Below are 16,353 nucleotides of genomic sequence, written 5' to 3'. Positions count from 1 at the left end.
CAAGTACCGTTAAACCTGTCTATGGCTTCCTGGCGCAAGCCTCCGGTGATGCCCCCATCTATCCGCTCATACTTGTAGCCTTCGTACTCCAGGAAGTCCTCCAGCAAGTCCAGCATCTTTGTCATCTGCAGGACGAGGCAACCAGGGTGTGAGCAGCTCTGCACGGCCCACGCAGGAACCGTGCCGCAGAGAGCCTGGCCGTGCCCAGGGCTGGGGGACACTGCTGCAAACAGCGGCACCCCGAGGCACAAACCGCGCTCCCCACATCCCACCGTGTGCCCTGGAGCCACTGCCGGGCTCATGGCCACAGCCTGAAGGTCACGGTGGGCAGCAGCCCTGCAAACAGCAGGGTACTGCAGAGGAGCAGCTCTCACGTCTCATCCTCTAGAGGCAGCTTTGCCAACACGAGGGCATTATGTCTGAACGGCCTTCCCCAAGGGGAAGCGCTATTACTACTCTCTCTCTTTTATCCACAGATAAAAAGAGGTTTTAAACATTACAGGGACTCCCTCAGGAGAGAGACGAATGCAGTCCATCCACCGTGACTGCCAAGGCGTCACACTGCGATATAAGCTGTCAGCAGCTCTTCCACCTACCTCTATCTGTACCTAACAAAATACTCATATAGAACAAAAAAATCCTTCAGCAATTTTTTAAGGTTCCTCACTAGCCCTTCCACACTGCTCACCTGGGAGAAGATCAGAACTCTGTGACCCCCATCCCGTAACTTCTTCAGCATCTTTTGGAGCAGCATCAGTTTCCCAGAAGATTTAACCAAAGAATTTCCATCATAAGATCCATTGGGCAGAACTGGAGCCTCCTGTGAAGACATTCTGGTTAGCCTTGAGTAAAACATTCAGTAACTTCAGGGAGAAACTCACATGCACTGCAAAAACAAAATATTTATATCAAATCGCTCACACCAAAACCCACACCTCTAACCAAAGACAGAACATGGAAACAACCCCACTGATGGATTACACACAGCACTCCGTGAGACGTCCCACAGTGCAAAGTAAGTTCACGTACCACCGCAGCCACAGGGAAGAGGTACGGGTGATTACAGCACTTCTTCAGATCCATCATGATGTTGAGCAGTGAGACCTGGTTCCCTCCACCTTTTGAATTCAGGGCTTCAAAATTCCTTGTCAGTATGAACTTGTAGTACTTCCTGCACAGATGGGGATGGGACAGACACTGGTATTATGGGCCTGGCAAAAATCAGATGGCACCGACAAACTCCAATTAAGTCAATGGAGCTCAAAAGGGATATTTGGTACAGGGACTTTTTTTCTTAATGATGGTTCAGCATCCCCAGCCTGGGGCCAGGTCTGTTCGGCTGTTCTGCGGACACCACAGCCCCTGGAAGTGAGATGGGATCGGGGGCACAGCAGCCAGGAATGCTCCCTGCTGCTGGGTGTACGCGGAGCTTTGCCCCATGGTGAGAGCAAGAAGCAACGCGCCTTTCCCTGCAAAACAGCCTGCCGTGTATCAAGCACCTCCTGCAGAGCAGCTGGGACTACATGGAGCCCAGTTTAGCCAGACTGAGCCCCCCCCAGTGGCACATAAAAGACTCCAGCTCTTCTCACAGGGGGTCTGGTAACAGAGGGGTTTCTCTGACCCATCGAGCCCCACTGCCACCTCGTGCTGCAGACAGATGAAGCAGCAGGAGGGAAGGTAGCCACACTGCCCCAGGGGAGCCAGGCACAGCCTGCTGCAATGTTGTTACTCACTTCTGCATTTGGCTCAGCTCCACTCTCACTATCAGCTCTGTCTTGGCCGGCATGTTCTTGAACACATCCGCCTTGAGCCGCCGCAGCATGTGGGGACCCAGCAGGTCATGGAGCTTTTTGATCTGGTCCTCCTTGGAGATGTCTGCAAACTCCTCCAGGAATCCTTCCAGGTTACTGTGAAAGCAGCCACAACACAGCACTAAGCAAAAGGGACGTGCAAGGGTAAAGAAATCTGTTTCTTTACGATTTAAGCACAAGTGAAAAGTTCTTATTGCATACAATGCTGTAACACTCCCGTGCCCGTATCTGAGCAGAGCTAAAGCACAAATTCCCCAAAATACCACTGTCTCCACAGAAAGAGGACCTGACTGACAGGAAAGCAGTACCTACACGCAGGGCCCAAAAAATAGTACTCAACATAAATAAAATCTGGCCTCACATAAAATGTGTGTGTGGCTGTTATGGCCAACCACTGGGACAATGTGCTTTGCCAACGACCTGCCATGCAGATCAGTGACGTTCACACAGCAGTAATTGCATCCAGGCACTACCAAACAGACAGGAGCCCTGAAAAACCCCCACTGGCCAACAAGGATCACATCCAGGCTGTTCTCCCTTTCCAGGGAGAGAACTTGTGCAACTTACTTAAACCTCTCAGGAGTCAGGAAATTGAGCAAGTGGAAGAGCTCTTCCAAGTTGTTCTGGAGTGGAGTCCCGGTGAGCAGCAGCTTGTAATCAATCTTGTAGCTATTTAATACTCTAAAGAACTTGGAAAAGAAATCACGTTAGGTTAAAAGAACTCAGGGGAACCGACAAATCATCTGGGAACTCTTGGATCTGCAGAGTGCACACATGGAAACTCGGCAGTGACCTCTTCTCCCCACCAGGCATGCAAAGCCAGACCACAGCCTGCATGTCCTGCTCAGAGCCATCCCCACTTATTCAAAAAAAAAAAAAAAAAGGCAAATTGCTTTTTCTCAAAAATCAAAACACAATAAAACGCTCCACTGTGTGTTCTGCTTAAAAAGCACCAATGGCATCTCCCCTTCGTTTAAAACAACCAACCTCGCATCTTTTGCATGCAGAGCTGGAGCACTGAACATAAAATATGTGAAACTCCTGCATGCATCAGACACTTCCCTGCCTGTCTGCCCGCTGGCTCCATGCTGTTGCGGGGGCAAGCAGAGCTCTTCAGCCCGCGCTTCATCCACCACCAGGCAGGCTCACTGCCCCGAGCCTGCTGCTGGCACCACCAGCCAGGCTGCCACCCAGCTCACTACTGATGGCTCTCTAATGCGAGAAGGCGTTAGAGAGAGAAATCCCACTGAAACATGCCCTGGGCAGAGCCTGTGCAAGCTGAGGACATCTTTCATCCCAAGCAGCAAAGTGCAGAGCAAGAGACTGGCTGCGTGGGGTGGCATTGTATCCCTGCAGCAACAGCAGCAGCACTGGGTTGGAAGAATTGCTCACAAATGTCTGCTACCTACTTTGGACTGGTTGTTCTTCAGCCTGTGTGCTTCATCCACCACCAGACAGGCCCATTCTATCGAGCCCAGCACCGCCTGGTCAATGGTGATCAGCTCATAGGAGGTGAGCAGGACATGGAACTTGATTTGGGCTTCCTTCTGGTGGAGCAGAGGAAGAGAAAAGCCAGGTTACAAGAGGGCAGGAAATAGTACAGCCTCCACCTTGTGGTGCTGCTGCAAGTGACACCAGTTGTAACCCAAAAACAGGGGCTGCTCGTACTGCACTGCAATGGCATCAGCAGCAGGGCCCAGGCATGAGTCACGCCAGCAGAAGCTACATCCATCTGAACGTTAGAATGAAGCAGGGATTACAGAAACAGAAAAAGGTATGATGGGCTGTGGAGATTTCTGCCAGACATCTACATTTATAAATGGTGTCAGCTTCTCTCTCTGGAAAACAGCTGATAAGGGACACCTCCCTCTCTGGATGTCATTTGGCCCTCTCCCCTTCGTACTGACGGTGAAGAGAGGGGCAGCATACAGACTTAGCCCCTACCTTCATCCTGAAGACCTTCTTCCCACTGCGGATGGCATTGTCTTCAAAAGAGAACTCATTTTCCCGGATGACCGACCGGCTTTCTTTGTCCCCTGTGTAGGTCACGACGTAGAAGTCAGGCGCCCACATCTCAAACTCACGCTCCCAGTTGATGATGGTGGAGAGTGGGGCACTGACCAGGTACGGCCCTTTCGAGTGGCCCTGCTCAGGGAGACAAAGCCCAAGCTGCTCACTCCGTACCAGGAGGCTGAGCAGCTCATAGCCATCCCAGGGACTGCTGTGCGCTCACCTCCTTGTACAGGGAATACAAGAACACGATGGTCTGCACCGTCTTCCCCAGCCCCATCTCATCAGCCAGGATTGTATCAGTCCCTTGGGCCCAGGAAAATCTCAGCCAGTTGAGCCCTTCCAGCTGGTAAGGATGGAGAGTGCCTCCCGTAGCATCAATGTACCACGGCTGTTTGTCAAACTTAACTGTAGGCTGAACAAAAAGACACAGAGCAGTAATCGATTCCCTCTCCCTTCTCTGCAGTCAAGCACATCCCTCCTTGTGACACAGAACAGCCCCAAAAGAGACGCAGACACAGCCCTGCCCCTTAGCACAGGTGCTGCTGTGCCCAGCATGCAGGGCTTTGCTGCGTGCCACCACAGGACCCAGCACAGTGCAGCACCAGCCCTCAGGCAGCTGTGCAAGACAGAAGGACAGCCTGACAGCCTCCTCTCCTTGACTCTTTCCTCCCACCGTAAAAGTCTGCAAGGAGTGATCCAGGCCTTTCACAGCACACGTCCAGCTCTCCCTGTGCATGTGAGACCTGCACAGGTTTGGGGAAAAGAGACCCCAAACATCCTTGTGCACAGGGTGAAGGACCCCAGAGCTTCAAATGAAAAAAAAAAAATAAAGAAACAAAGAAAAACCATCTCTGAAGGAACTAAAGAAGAAAAACGTAAAAATGTAACAGGCTTGGGACACAGAGAGACCTTCCTTTTGGTGGGCTCACACACCCTCGTGCTGAACCCACCGTTCTTACTTACATCAACAAGAGGAGTTTCTGGAGGCTTTTCTAGCTTCTCCTCCTTCAGCTTTTTCCCTTTCTTGTTCAGCTTCTTTAGAGGGCGTGTGTCTTCCCCCAGCATCAGCTCCCTGAAACAGCGAGCGCTCATCGGGAAAAGGCAGACAGACATTTGTCTCCCGGTCTCCAAGCCAGGGGTTAGAAATGCCTCTCAAATTCCACTGCCTGTTTCCCCACAGGAGCTTTTCTGGCCCGGTTCCCATGGGCACTCATGGAGCGTTAATTATCCCCTTCCAACAGTCCTTGCAACGTCAGCCAAAATGAAGGACAGCAATCTCATCGGAGCATTATATTTTTCCCCCACAACATATACACAGCAGCATCACGGAGCCTCCATGAAGCACAGTGAGGCTGTGAATATTTCCAGCAGTATGAATGTAGGAAAAGGGGAGCATAGGCTGGAAAACAGCCAACAGACAGGATTTCAAGGCAGTCCTGGCTGGTGGAGCACTTCCATGAGAGACCTTACCAAGCCCCAGCTTTCAGAAAGTGCTCAGCAACCACTCTCTGAAAAGAGGTCCCTGCAAGTGGCTGCGGTGTGCTCAAGAAGGGTAACACCTACAAATCATTGGTCATCTGAAATGCCCAAGCAGGCAGCTACAGGTCTGCACGACCCTCCCGGGCTGCAACACGCACCAACTGCGGTCACACTGCCTGGATGGCTCGTACCTGTGATTCCAGTAGAGGAGCTTGAGGTTTTCGTAGTACGGAATGTCTATCTCATCAATCTCCCAGGTGCACTGGTCATACGGCAGATCTTTCCACTTGATCAGGTAATGAATGTCTCCCTTTTTATCGAAGCTATAATACATACCACATAAAACATATCAATGAAACGAAAAAAAAGTGATGAAAACAGCCTGCGTGTGCATTTCACAGTATTGGCACAATGCCCACTTTGAAATGAAAATCCTTTGAGACAAGAAACCCTACACACAACAGTACCTGACGTGGTAATTCCTCAACGGCTGTCCCCACAAACCCAGGAGACTCACATATGAGTCTGCCAAAGAAGAAGCCCCAGAGACAGCTGTTTGTATGACAGATATCCATCTCTCTCCCACGCAGATGACTGCGTGTTCACATATAAATACGGACTACTGCCAGCCATGGGTGGCGACAGCATGTCCAAGGGCAACAAGTCCAGGAGCATCCCCCTGGAGGAGCACCACGGCTTCATCAGCTGGAGACATGATCCCAAGGAAAAAGCTAACCATAATCTGCTTCCACAGAACCGGATACGTCATCCTCTGCTTTCGCATACATTCCATGACATCCAAGCACAGCTAAAAAACCATAAGGAAAGCATCGACAGTTTCCAGCAGAAATGCCCATCAATCTGCTGCGCATGTTAAATCAGCGCTGGCAGCCAAAAGCCACCACAGGCTCTGTCCACGTTGCCTGTGATACGGCATGGTTCTTCTCGCCTCTGTTAACAAGCTACTGGTCCACACCCTAAAGAGCACGTACCTACACCTGCACATTAATGTCTATTTTATACACATATTTATTCCATATTGGCACAGGGAGTTGCTGTTGTTTATCACAGGTGATGGCATTCCCATGGAAAAAGCTTTAAAGGCTTCTCTTCCATTTCACTGAACCCCATATTCCTATTTTACCAGGACTGGATGAAGACCAGAGCTCACTCTCTTTTCTGTAGCATTCACTACTCGATGAAGTTTCAGTTACGCTGAAAAATGAACAAACACACTCCAGAGTCCAATTATATACCTATGGGAAAATAAACTTTGCCTTATTAGCAGACAATGTAAAGCTCGCAGGAAAATTAGCCAGACAGATTTGTTTTCTGTCAAACAGCCTCCCAGCAGTGTTGCTGCTTGAAATTTCAAGTTGCCGCTTGAAATACAGAAATTCAATAAAAAGGTGTTTCTAGCTGCTTGATGTAAAAAAAACAAATAACTGCACAGCAGATTTCCTGTGCGGGGTATTTCTTCTGCCCAAAGGAAATGCAAACGTCAAGGCTTCATCACGGAGTAAGGCACTTGTTCAAATTCCTGTGGCACAGTTCCTCCCAGCAGTAGGAGGAGGTAAGTGGGCATTATGCACCTCCCAGGTACATGTAATACTCGGATCCCTGCTGCCAGCTTACCTTTGATGTGAATGCAGATGGGCTGCATGGCTTCTGAGAGGAACAAATGACCTACACAAAAACGGACCAGTGTTCAAAAGCAGTTTAGGTCGGCAATAGCAGCCACAGGGTACAATCGATGGAAGAAAGCCTGATCACCAGGCTGCAGCAGCAATTTATGGAATAATTAGGCTGCATCAGGGATCCAAACAATACATCTGGGAAGAACGGAACAACTCTATGCAGCCAACTTTTGGGAAAATTTACTATCTCTATTATTAATGTGCAACATAACTGAAGTGAAAATAAGGCATCAATTCACTGCTGGTGCTGGTATCACCTCAGGAGCAAGCACCCCAAGGTGACAGCAACCTTGAAACAAGCCAGCAGCTGAAATTCTATCAGACTGAGAACTCAGTTTTGCAGAAGGACGACAAGAACTTCCAGCCTTGGGGAGGAGACCTCAGCCAACCCTCCCTTCACCCAAACAAGCTGGCAGCTCAGGCTGCTCCCCAGAAACTGGGCACTGCCCTGAGACTGGGAACACGCTCGCATGGGCTGAACGTGCATGGCCTTTCACTGTCACTGCCGCAGCTCTGTACGTGTGGAATTCAGGGCTGGAACAACCCAGCCAGCACGGCAGCTGCTCCTGACAGGCAGCTCCAGCCAGATGTCCAGCAAGTCCTCAGCAAAACCACAGACAGCTACTGCGGAGTTAACAGTTGCCACAAATTAGGCTTGACACAGAAATCCCACGGCTGGCAGTGTTAATAGGTGTCCCAGGGTGTGACAGGTGCCCCAGGAGCTCAGCTCACCACACAGACCATCAGAATAAGATCTGTGCACAAAGGGAAAACCAGCACAGAAGACTGAGTGGCCGCTCAAAGCTTCAGCTGCAAAGCCTGCGGGGGCATGGGGAGGGTGGCAGGTCTTGCCCCTGCCCTGGCTGCCACTGACACCACTCAGCGCCTGCAGCAGCAGGGATCTGGGCGCCCTGGCAGCACCCTTCTGCTGCCCATTCCTCCTCACCTGTGGTTCAGGATGCGGTGGATCATCATCCACTCGGGCTTGATGCCGTAGCGGTAGAACCGCTCCTCCATCTTGGCATACTGCGGGTCCTTGTTCTTCCGCTTCTCCCTCTGGCTGTCCTCGTCCCCAGAGCCGTAGTCGAAGGCCGGCGGCTCATCCATGTCGTTCTTCCTTTGGTAGTTGCGGTACATCACCGTGTGGTAGAGCTCCAGCTGCAGCAGGACAGAGCTGCCGTCACCCCGCTGGCCGCAGGGGAACAGCCCGGGCCAGGGCACGCTGCGGCCAGCCCCACGCTCACCTGCAGCTCCTTGACCCAGGAGCAGTGCCAGTAGGAGAGCCCTGCCCACTTGACGAAGAACTCCCGCTCCGGGATGCCCTCCAGCACCTTGGGCAGCGGGAGAGGCAGCTCCGCATCCGGGGCCGGCAGCGCGGACGGGAGCGGGGCCGGAGGCTCCTTCCAGGTCCAGTGCAGGATGCGTTGCACTTTGCCCTTTAAAGGAGGGCACTGAGGATGAAAAAGAAAATACACAAGAGCGCGTAGTTTAACAGGAACCCTGTCAGGCCTCAGATCCCCCTCCATCCCTCCCTCCAGCCCCAGAGCCCCAAGGGTCCGTGTGAGCAGCCACACGGCACAACGTCCCGCAGCTCATCAGTAAGGGGGAAGGACGGACCTGGAGGGCAGGAGGGGTCTGGGGACGCCACGCAGACTGCAGCCGTCCAGCCGCAGCAGGGAGAGCACAGACAGGACTGCAGCAAGCCCCTGGGCAGAGCCTACACCAGGTCTGCTGCTGGAGGGAGAAGAGGAGAGCACCCACGGAGGGGCCCCAGGCCAGAGGGAACCATGCAGGGCAAAGTGGGTGACTTGGATGAGCTCGGGCCCTGACTGCACTTAACTCACCCTGAAAACAGTCACCTGCCGTAGGCACAACCAAACCACTGCCCCAGTCCCAGGAAGAGTTACTCATCTGCTGTGTCTAACCAGGCAGACAGAAAGAGGCAGTGAGGGTGCGTGGGGTGGATGAAGGCTGGCTGGTGCAAGCATGCCTGAGAAGGACATCTGTGACACCGCTGCATCCCCTGTGGGGACAGGCCTTGCCACCGGGGCAGCCTGAGCACAATAAATGTTTCATTACTCCCACATTTAATTCCCCAGCACAACTCAAGGCCCCACAAATCACGCCTACCTCCGCAGCAAGCCTGCCGCAGGGGGAAAGCCCCCCCTACACAGGGCATGCATCAAATGGGACTTGACAAGCAATCTAAAAGCCAGCAGGGGACTCATTAGCCAGCAGCCTACATGGGGAGATTACACAGGGGGCAGAGCTGCCCAGACACAGGCAGGGCCCCGGGGGGACAGGCAGGGCCCCGGGGTGCGATGCTCTCCCAGAAGCAGTGCTGGCAGCAGAGGGCAGGACACCAGCCCAGCAGCAGGGCCCGGGGCAGTGGCACAGCCGCAGGAGGTGGGTGCAAGGGGCTGGTGGGCAGGGCCATGGGGCCAGTGAGCCCCGCTCGGAGGCAGCAGGAATGGGAGCAGGAACAGGGCGATGAATGCTGGAAACACTCACTGTACAGCGAGGGCAGAGCCATTCACCGTTTGGTATCTCTGGCAGGGGCGGGTTCAGGCAGTGCAGGTGGTAGGAAGATGGGCACGTGTCGCAGCACAGCAGCTCCCCTCCGTCCTTACAGACACGGCAGAACTCCATGTGGTCATCCTCCTCTTCTTCACCACCTTCCTCTTCCTCATCCTCATCCTCCTTTGGCTCCCACTGGATCCCCTCCTTCTCCTGGGGGAGAACATCCAGCGTCATGCTGAAGGTTTACGCTGACAGCCCCCTGGCACCCGAGGGGCCCCAAACCCAGCACGGGGCTGCAAGAGGGAGCCGTGCTCCCGATGCCACCCCAACAGCCCCAGGGCCTCTGTTCATGCAGGCAATAGCCACAGCGATACACAACTCTGTCTGCAGCCTGGACCCTGTAACCCACCTCCCTTCTTCCCACACAGCTATCAATACATTTCTCTGCCCATCCCATTCAGCAGTGTGGCCCCACGCAGGGTTTCAGCTAACAGCTGCAAGGCAACACCAACAAATGACAGACTGATAGAACCGTTCGGGTTTGGAAGGGACCCTGAAGATCATTTAGTTCCCAGCCCCCGCCATGGGCAGGGACAGCTCCCACCACATCAGGTTGCCCAAAGCCCCGTCCAGCCTGGGTCTTGAACCAGGCTCTCGTTGCGGTGCTCTGATTTGTTTGCAGAGAAATGAAAGCTCTGCATGCCACACGAGGTGGGGAACGTGACACCCCCGTGCCCAGGTGCTAGAGGTGGTGCAGGGAAGGCTGTGGGCGCTCTGAGCGACCCCCTCCCCACCAGGCCCCAGCCCTGGCAGCGCCGACCGCCCACCGCAGCAGGGCTGTGGGAGCACAGGGAAGATGATGGCGTGTCCCCGAGCTGGGGACAGAGCCGAGAGGCACTCTGAGCAGCACCTCCACGTCACCCAAGAGATGTTTCGCTGGTGCCCCCCACCCAGACAGTGGCACCCGCTGGGCGCCTGCACTCACACAGTGGGGGCAGCTCCACTTGCCCTCGGGGGCCTTCTCCAGCTCAGGGTCCAGGCAGACGAGGTGGTAGGCACGGGGACAGGTGTCGCACAGGATGATCTCCCCTCCCTGCTGGCACACCTCACAGTAGTCCTGGTGGTCTGTCTCGTATCCATCCCCTTCTTCAACTACAAGCAAGGGACACACGTACAGTCAGCAGGACAGCAGAACGGCCCGCTCTCCCAGGAGGGAATGGGACAGTTGCTCCTCTACGTTAGTTAAGGAAACAAGGGAAACATTTCGCCTCAGTCCCCTCCTGTTACGTCCCCCTACCTCTCTGTCCCTCAGCACCATAGTTTATCTTTGCACACAGCATCATCTCACCTCTGTCTTTCTCTCCACACTGTATCATCCTTTGGTTCCTTCAGGCTCTCAATGGAGAATGCCAGAACCTGGAGAGGTTGCAAGGGAGGCCAGTCAGAGAAACCTCCACAGATACCAGCACCATCAACTGCAAATGTACCATGCAACAGTAACACAGCTGAGGAGGGCTCTCCTCCTCCTGGGATTCCTCTGCTCTCCCTGGGTGCTCACTAGGTGCAGACGCAGGAGCTCTTCCAACTCCGTGCAAAGGGAAGAGGGAAAGAGGGACGCCTCGCAAGCACTGGTAAGACTCTTCTCAGCTCCCAGCGCTGCCACAGCCTCCGGGCACAGCTCGGGCAGGGAGAGCAGCCCAGCCGGCCTCCTGCCCTCCGCCGGAGCTGCCCAGCCCGCAGCAGGAGCCGTCAGGCTCCAGCACGAGGGCCTGCATCAGCCCAAGCCACTGCGGCGACGAGCCAGGAGGTGAAGACACGACCTTCACGCGGGAGACACCGAGCCTGCCGGCCAGCCCGGCCTCCCTGACCGAGTGCTGGGAGGGCCACGCGCTGCGTGGGAGTGCGGCCACTCACCTCCTGCCTGTCCCCAAGCCCAGAAGCCACCCTTTGATTTCTCAGAAGCAAAAACTTGTCAGTAAAGTAAGAAGCCGAAGCCCAGTGGCTTGGGGTAGCTTGGTGCAGAGTAACTGCTCCCAACAGCAACGAGGATGGAGATGACGTTAACCAGACCAACTCAAGGCCCTCCACAAGTGAAGGAATATGCAAACAAACACAGCTGCACGGCCACTCAGAGACTCTGCCAGATCCTTTCACCGATGTTCACATGCCTCCATCTTCCTGCATCATTACCACGGACCTGCTGCCTGCACAAAGCCTGACCACACATCTCACACGGCCCAACAAAATCCTCAGTCTGACCCTTCCTCACTCACAGCCAGACCAACTCCACTGGGAGCCTGCCATGAGCCATGCTTCTCCGGGGGCTGTTCCTGTGAAAAGCACTCCCCCTGAAGCCCCACAAATGTCCAGAACTTGCTGCTACAGGACAAATCCTGGCAGGCCCAGGTGTGCAAGCAGGGTAGCAGCTGCCCGTGCCATGTCTCAGCACCCAAGGCGCACCCAGGCTCGTGGGGCGGGCAGGGAGCTCGTCCGCTCAGGCTGAGAGCGCGCACCAAGGCGGGGAAGGCTGGCTTTCCGTGCTGCAGCACGGCAGGATGCCGCAACCACTCCTCTCCCCAAGCAGCTCCAGGTCACAGCACGGAGCTGGCTGAAGGGGAGGTGAGCCCCAGGCGGTGGCTGGCAGCTGGAGAGAGGGCTGGAGGGAAAGTGGTCGATGGCAAGGCCCTGACGCCAGGCTGCTCCTCCACCACCACCACCAGCCCCGTGGGGGTGAGCCCGTGCCCCACGGCCGGATCCACTTGCTGCCTCCTCCTCGGTGTAAGCCCACCAGCAGAGGAGTTTGGACACCAAGAAAGCACCTCTCACCCCACGCACACAAACAAGCCGAAGCACATCCTTTCCCACCGAGTCAGTGTCAGACACTGCTTGGAGCTGCAAAGACCAGGAAAGCACCATCTGAAGAGGGAAATCCAAACAGAACAGGAACAGAGTACAAAGGAATGGCCTACTCCTCTTTTTCTTTCTCCTCCTCTTCCCTCTCTTCCCCAGGCCAGCCGAGCACTCAGAGCGCACTGAGGAGCTGTTGATGCTGGCACTGTCGAAGTCGGATTCCTCCCGTTCTTCCTCTTCACTCTGCAGAGGGGAAAACGAAACCACACACAGTCCAAGTGCTGGCATGCAAGGAGTTATCTCCAGAGAGCACTGCTCTGTATCAGAACAAAGCACCAAAGACCCGCATAAAGCAGCATGGCACCATCGGCCAGCAGCTGAGTTCTGCGGGTACCCCCAAGAGAAGCACTGCGTGGTTTCTACATGAACTGACTAGCTACAGCATCACGGAGAGCGGCAGGGTTATTGCACTCCCGGCACTGACAGGCAGGGTTCATAAGAACGTGTCACAAGGCATTAGAAAGCAGGTAAATCTCCTCTATCAGATCAATGGCCCGGCCAGACAATCAATCAGCACAGATCTGGACTACAACTAGAGCTGGAGGACAATTATTTTGCACTGCTCAGCGTTGCACAGAGGCAGCTAGCCCAGTTCAGCAGCACCGTCAAAGTGCAATCACTGAGCAAATCTCAGAGCGCACATAAAGCACGTAAATCAGAGTGCCAAGTCCACGCTGTGCTTGTCTGACAAGAGGTGGGCTCTGGGTGTCCCCTGCAGTCTGCCACCCCTGCTAGCACAGAGATGTCACATCGTGCAGCTGCCCAGGCACTTCGGGAAAGGCGCAGCATCTCCTAAGCATCAGGCACCAGCCAGCTGCAAGACCCCTCTGCTGTGACAGTGTTATCATGGGTGCAGACAAGCGTACAGGCACCCAAACAGAGGTGTGTGGAGGGGACAACCACCTACCCCTACTCCTGAGCAGCGAGGGGACCCCTCCTCATTCCAGCTTTTTGTTAACCTGTTTGTGTGCACATATGCATTTATGCTTCACATTCCCCATAAAATGAAAGGAGTTAAAAACGCCAAGTGTTCTGTGGCCTTAAAACATAACACGTCTGCATTCTTATTCTGGAGAGCAGATTTACATGTACAAATCCCCAATTTGTGCGCTGTTCATCGTGTGCTTAGCACTCCTGGCTGCAGGAACAAGCGAAAGCTCCTCCCAAGTCTCAGAAATGCAAATGTACAGACCACAGAGCGCACCCAGACATGGAATGGATTTTTCTGTGATGTGTGGCTGAAAAAATGCATCAGCAAATGAATGCCCCAGATTGCCTCTTTCACTTCAACTTGTGATATACAAAGTTATTTACAAACAGGTCGTGTTATGTAAACTAGAGCTAGAGAGTCAGGGAATTCAAATAAAAGTGAACTAATGGGATTTTGAGCAATATCATCAAGACCTACAGGAGTTCCATCCCTACTCAATGGGATATTTGGCATACGTACTCTCTAAAATGCTCTGCTTACACCTGATATTCATACGCTGACAGGAGTGCTGCACGCAGACTGCAGCAAAGCCCTGCTGCTGTGCACTTACTGGGATGCTCTGGTATCCCCGGGTCATGCTGCAGAGCCCCAGATGCCAGGAGGCAAGCTATGGCAACATAATTAAAGCGTCTGATAATTCTCTTTGACACACAGTTCAGCTGGAGTGCAAGCCCTGAAGAATTCCTTTGCAAATGAAATCTGAAATGATGGCATTACCGACCTCATCACTGAAACTAAACGTGATTATATGGTTTTAGCAGAAAACATGCCCAGACATGACATCTTTACGAACACAAACCTGGACACAGCTCTCTGTCAGGGGATGAACAAACAAGTGCTGAACAGAGACTGCATGGAAGAGGGGCATGAGCAAGGCTGGAATGTTTCTTTCCAGCAGCCTTCCCCCAGGCTAACCACAGCCATCCCTCAAACAAAGGCGACTTGCCACCTCCCTCAGATGGGACACCCTGCCACTCTGAGGGGCAGCGAGGGAAGGATGCGCCATGCGAGGCTGGAGAACACAACCAGAACAGAGATCTGTGATCCTCATCATCTCTAGGGCGTGACTGGCACTGCAAGAGGGATATGCAAGCTGGCAGGAACGGGGTAAACCTGCTGGAGGAGCACGCACTCCCCTGCGCAAGGGAGGTTTCTAGGGGAGAGGGGTTTATCCTGGCATTTCCCTGCCGCACCCTCTTGCACCCAAAGCCCCACCCAGAAAAAAGGAGCACACACTTACAGAGGAGCCCTTTTTCCTTTTGCTGGGGATTCCTCCAAACCGGAATTTCAAGCCTGCCATCTTTTTCCCCTTCCCCTTTTTCTTCCCATCTTTGGAGCCCTTGATTTTCTTCCGCACACCTGGACCTGGAGAAATGAAAGACTCGTTTGGCACTCTACAAACAGCTGTCCCCAGAATCACCTCCCACCCCAATCCCAGAATTTACATGAATGATGAGAAAGTACTGGGGACCCCAAGGAGCAGGGAAGTGGCCAGCACCGTCCCAGGAGTCCTTTGGGGCAAACGGCTGCTAGCCCATACCCAGGGCTTGGGAAGAATCAGAGGGACAGCCTGTCATGGGAGGAATGCGTCTATCCTGCAACGCAGGAGAGGGACTGCAGCCTGCGGACCACCACAGGGCTGAGAGTATGCACAAAAAGTGTTAGAGGCCTGCAAAACAGGGAGAAAAGAGGCCCCTCTGCCAGGACAGCCAAGGAGACACAGCCTGCAGGAACGCTGCACTGAGGACGAAGCGCAAGGAGGCTGCTGCAAGCTGCACTCCTGGTCCACTGCCAGCTCCAAGCTACTTGTTGAAAACCTCTTGGGGCATCAGGCATTGATGCCTGCATAACTGAAACAGCAACGTTCCTGAAGAGAAACATGGTGCAAACAAAGGGATATCTCTCCTTTTCTCACCACTGCCCAGCTTCTACAGCAATTCACACAGCCCTTTCCAAACAATGGGAAAGAAGCTTGAATTCACTGTCAGAAACGGGAAAACACTTTCAGCCCTTTTAATACAAATATGACTATTTCCATAGGAGCTATTGCAGATTTATATGTTTGGCTCACTCCTTGCCAGTGTGCTTTGAAGACAGTTGCCTTCTACCCAAATGCCAGGAGATTAAACCCATTTATGCCCATATCAGAGATGAAGCACCCAGCTCTACCGCCAAGCAGTGCACGTTCGTGTGGCCAGGCCATACCCAACCTGCCAACACACTCAGCAGCTAGCTCTGCGTGCCCAGCAGGTCAACCTCATCATGCACACCGCGGGTGAGAGCAGCGTCTCCATTCAGCCCAGCCACGCTTGGCACCTACCCTTGCCCTCCTTGGTTTTAGCTTTCCTGATGACAGCGGGCAAGGCAGACTGCTGAGGGCTGGCAGCCAGCGGTGGAGCAACAGTGACGGTCTCCACTGCTGCAGCGACGGCTGCTGCGGCTGCAGCTGCTGAGCTGCCCTTGAACGGGTTGTTGGCGCTGAACTCTCGCCACTTGGCACCAAGCACAGTCATCATCTTGGACATGGGGATCTTGGGGTTCTTCTTGGCGATCAGAGGCCTGCAGGGTGGGGCAGAGGGAAAACCACAAGTTAATAGAAGTGCACATTTGCTTCTGCTCGGCACGTGCTGCAGGAAGGTTCTTCCGCCCTTGGAATCCGTCAGTGGCATGTGACTTGTGGCTGCAGGTTGCTGTGGACCACTGGTACTTGCTCCACTGGAAAGGCAGCAGAAACCAGAACTTTCTTAAAGAGGAAATACATAACAGAGCACGCTCAAATGTCCCAGAAATACCTGTTGTGTTTTGAACAGCTCATAGTACAAGCAAAAATTTCTACTGTAATTCATTTATTCCACGTCAACTTTTCAAATAAACAAACAAAAAAAATACGGAATTTTGGAGAGAATGTGAGGGGAGAGAAACACTTCAGCTG

At 53.6% G+C, this 16,353-nt stretch overlaps 1 protein-coding gene across 2 annotated transcripts in view; it reads right to left on the bottom strand.

Annotated features, from left to right (window-relative positions):
* CHD5 (chromodomain helicase DNA binding protein 5) overlaps positions 1–16,353 on the bottom strand; it is a 36,379-nt gene that overhangs the window by 12,596 nt on the left and 7,430 nt on the right. The window contains exons 5-22 of one of the 2 annotated variants that reach the window (XM_050714891.1): positions 15,742–15,980; positions 14,662–14,786; positions 12,490–12,613; positions 10,506–10,672; positions 9,512–9,730; positions 8,245–8,451; positions 7,947–8,158; positions 6,939–6,989; positions 5,495–5,626; positions 4,788–4,896; positions 4,045–4,236; positions 3,756–3,956; positions 3,221–3,358; positions 2,379–2,500; positions 1,734–1,907; positions 1,030–1,171; positions 689–820; positions 8–125 (exon numbers count right to left, since the gene is read on the bottom strand). In XM_050714891.1, coding sequence (XP_050570848.1) covers positions 8–125; positions 689–820; positions 1,030–1,171; positions 1,734–1,907; positions 2,379–2,500; positions 3,221–3,358; positions 3,756–3,956; positions 4,045–4,236; positions 4,788–4,896; positions 5,495–5,626; positions 6,939–6,989; positions 7,947–8,158; positions 8,245–8,451; positions 9,512–9,730; positions 10,506–10,672; positions 12,490–12,613; positions 14,662–14,786; positions 15,742–15,980 — 2,804 coding nt within the window. The remainder of the gene's footprint in view (positions 1–7; positions 126–688; positions 821–1,029; positions 1,172–1,733; positions 1,908–2,378; positions 2,501–3,220; positions 3,359–3,755; positions 3,957–4,044; positions 4,237–4,787; positions 4,897–5,494; positions 5,627–6,938; positions 6,990–7,946; positions 8,159–8,244; positions 8,452–9,511; positions 9,731–10,505; positions 10,673–12,489; positions 12,614–14,661; positions 14,787–15,741; positions 15,981–16,353) is intronic. The other variant, XM_035557566.1, reaches the window with a different exon arrangement.

The sequence above is a fragment of the Cygnus atratus genome, chromosome 21, assembly GCF_013377495.2.
Source record: "Cygnus atratus isolate AKBS03 ecotype Queensland, Australia chromosome 21, CAtr_DNAZoo_HiC_assembly, whole genome shotgun sequence".
Classification (NCBI taxonomy): Eukaryota; Metazoa; Chordata; class Aves; order Anseriformes; family Anatidae; genus Cygnus; species Cygnus atratus.
This window is presented reverse-complemented; position numbering and strand designations above follow the sequence as displayed.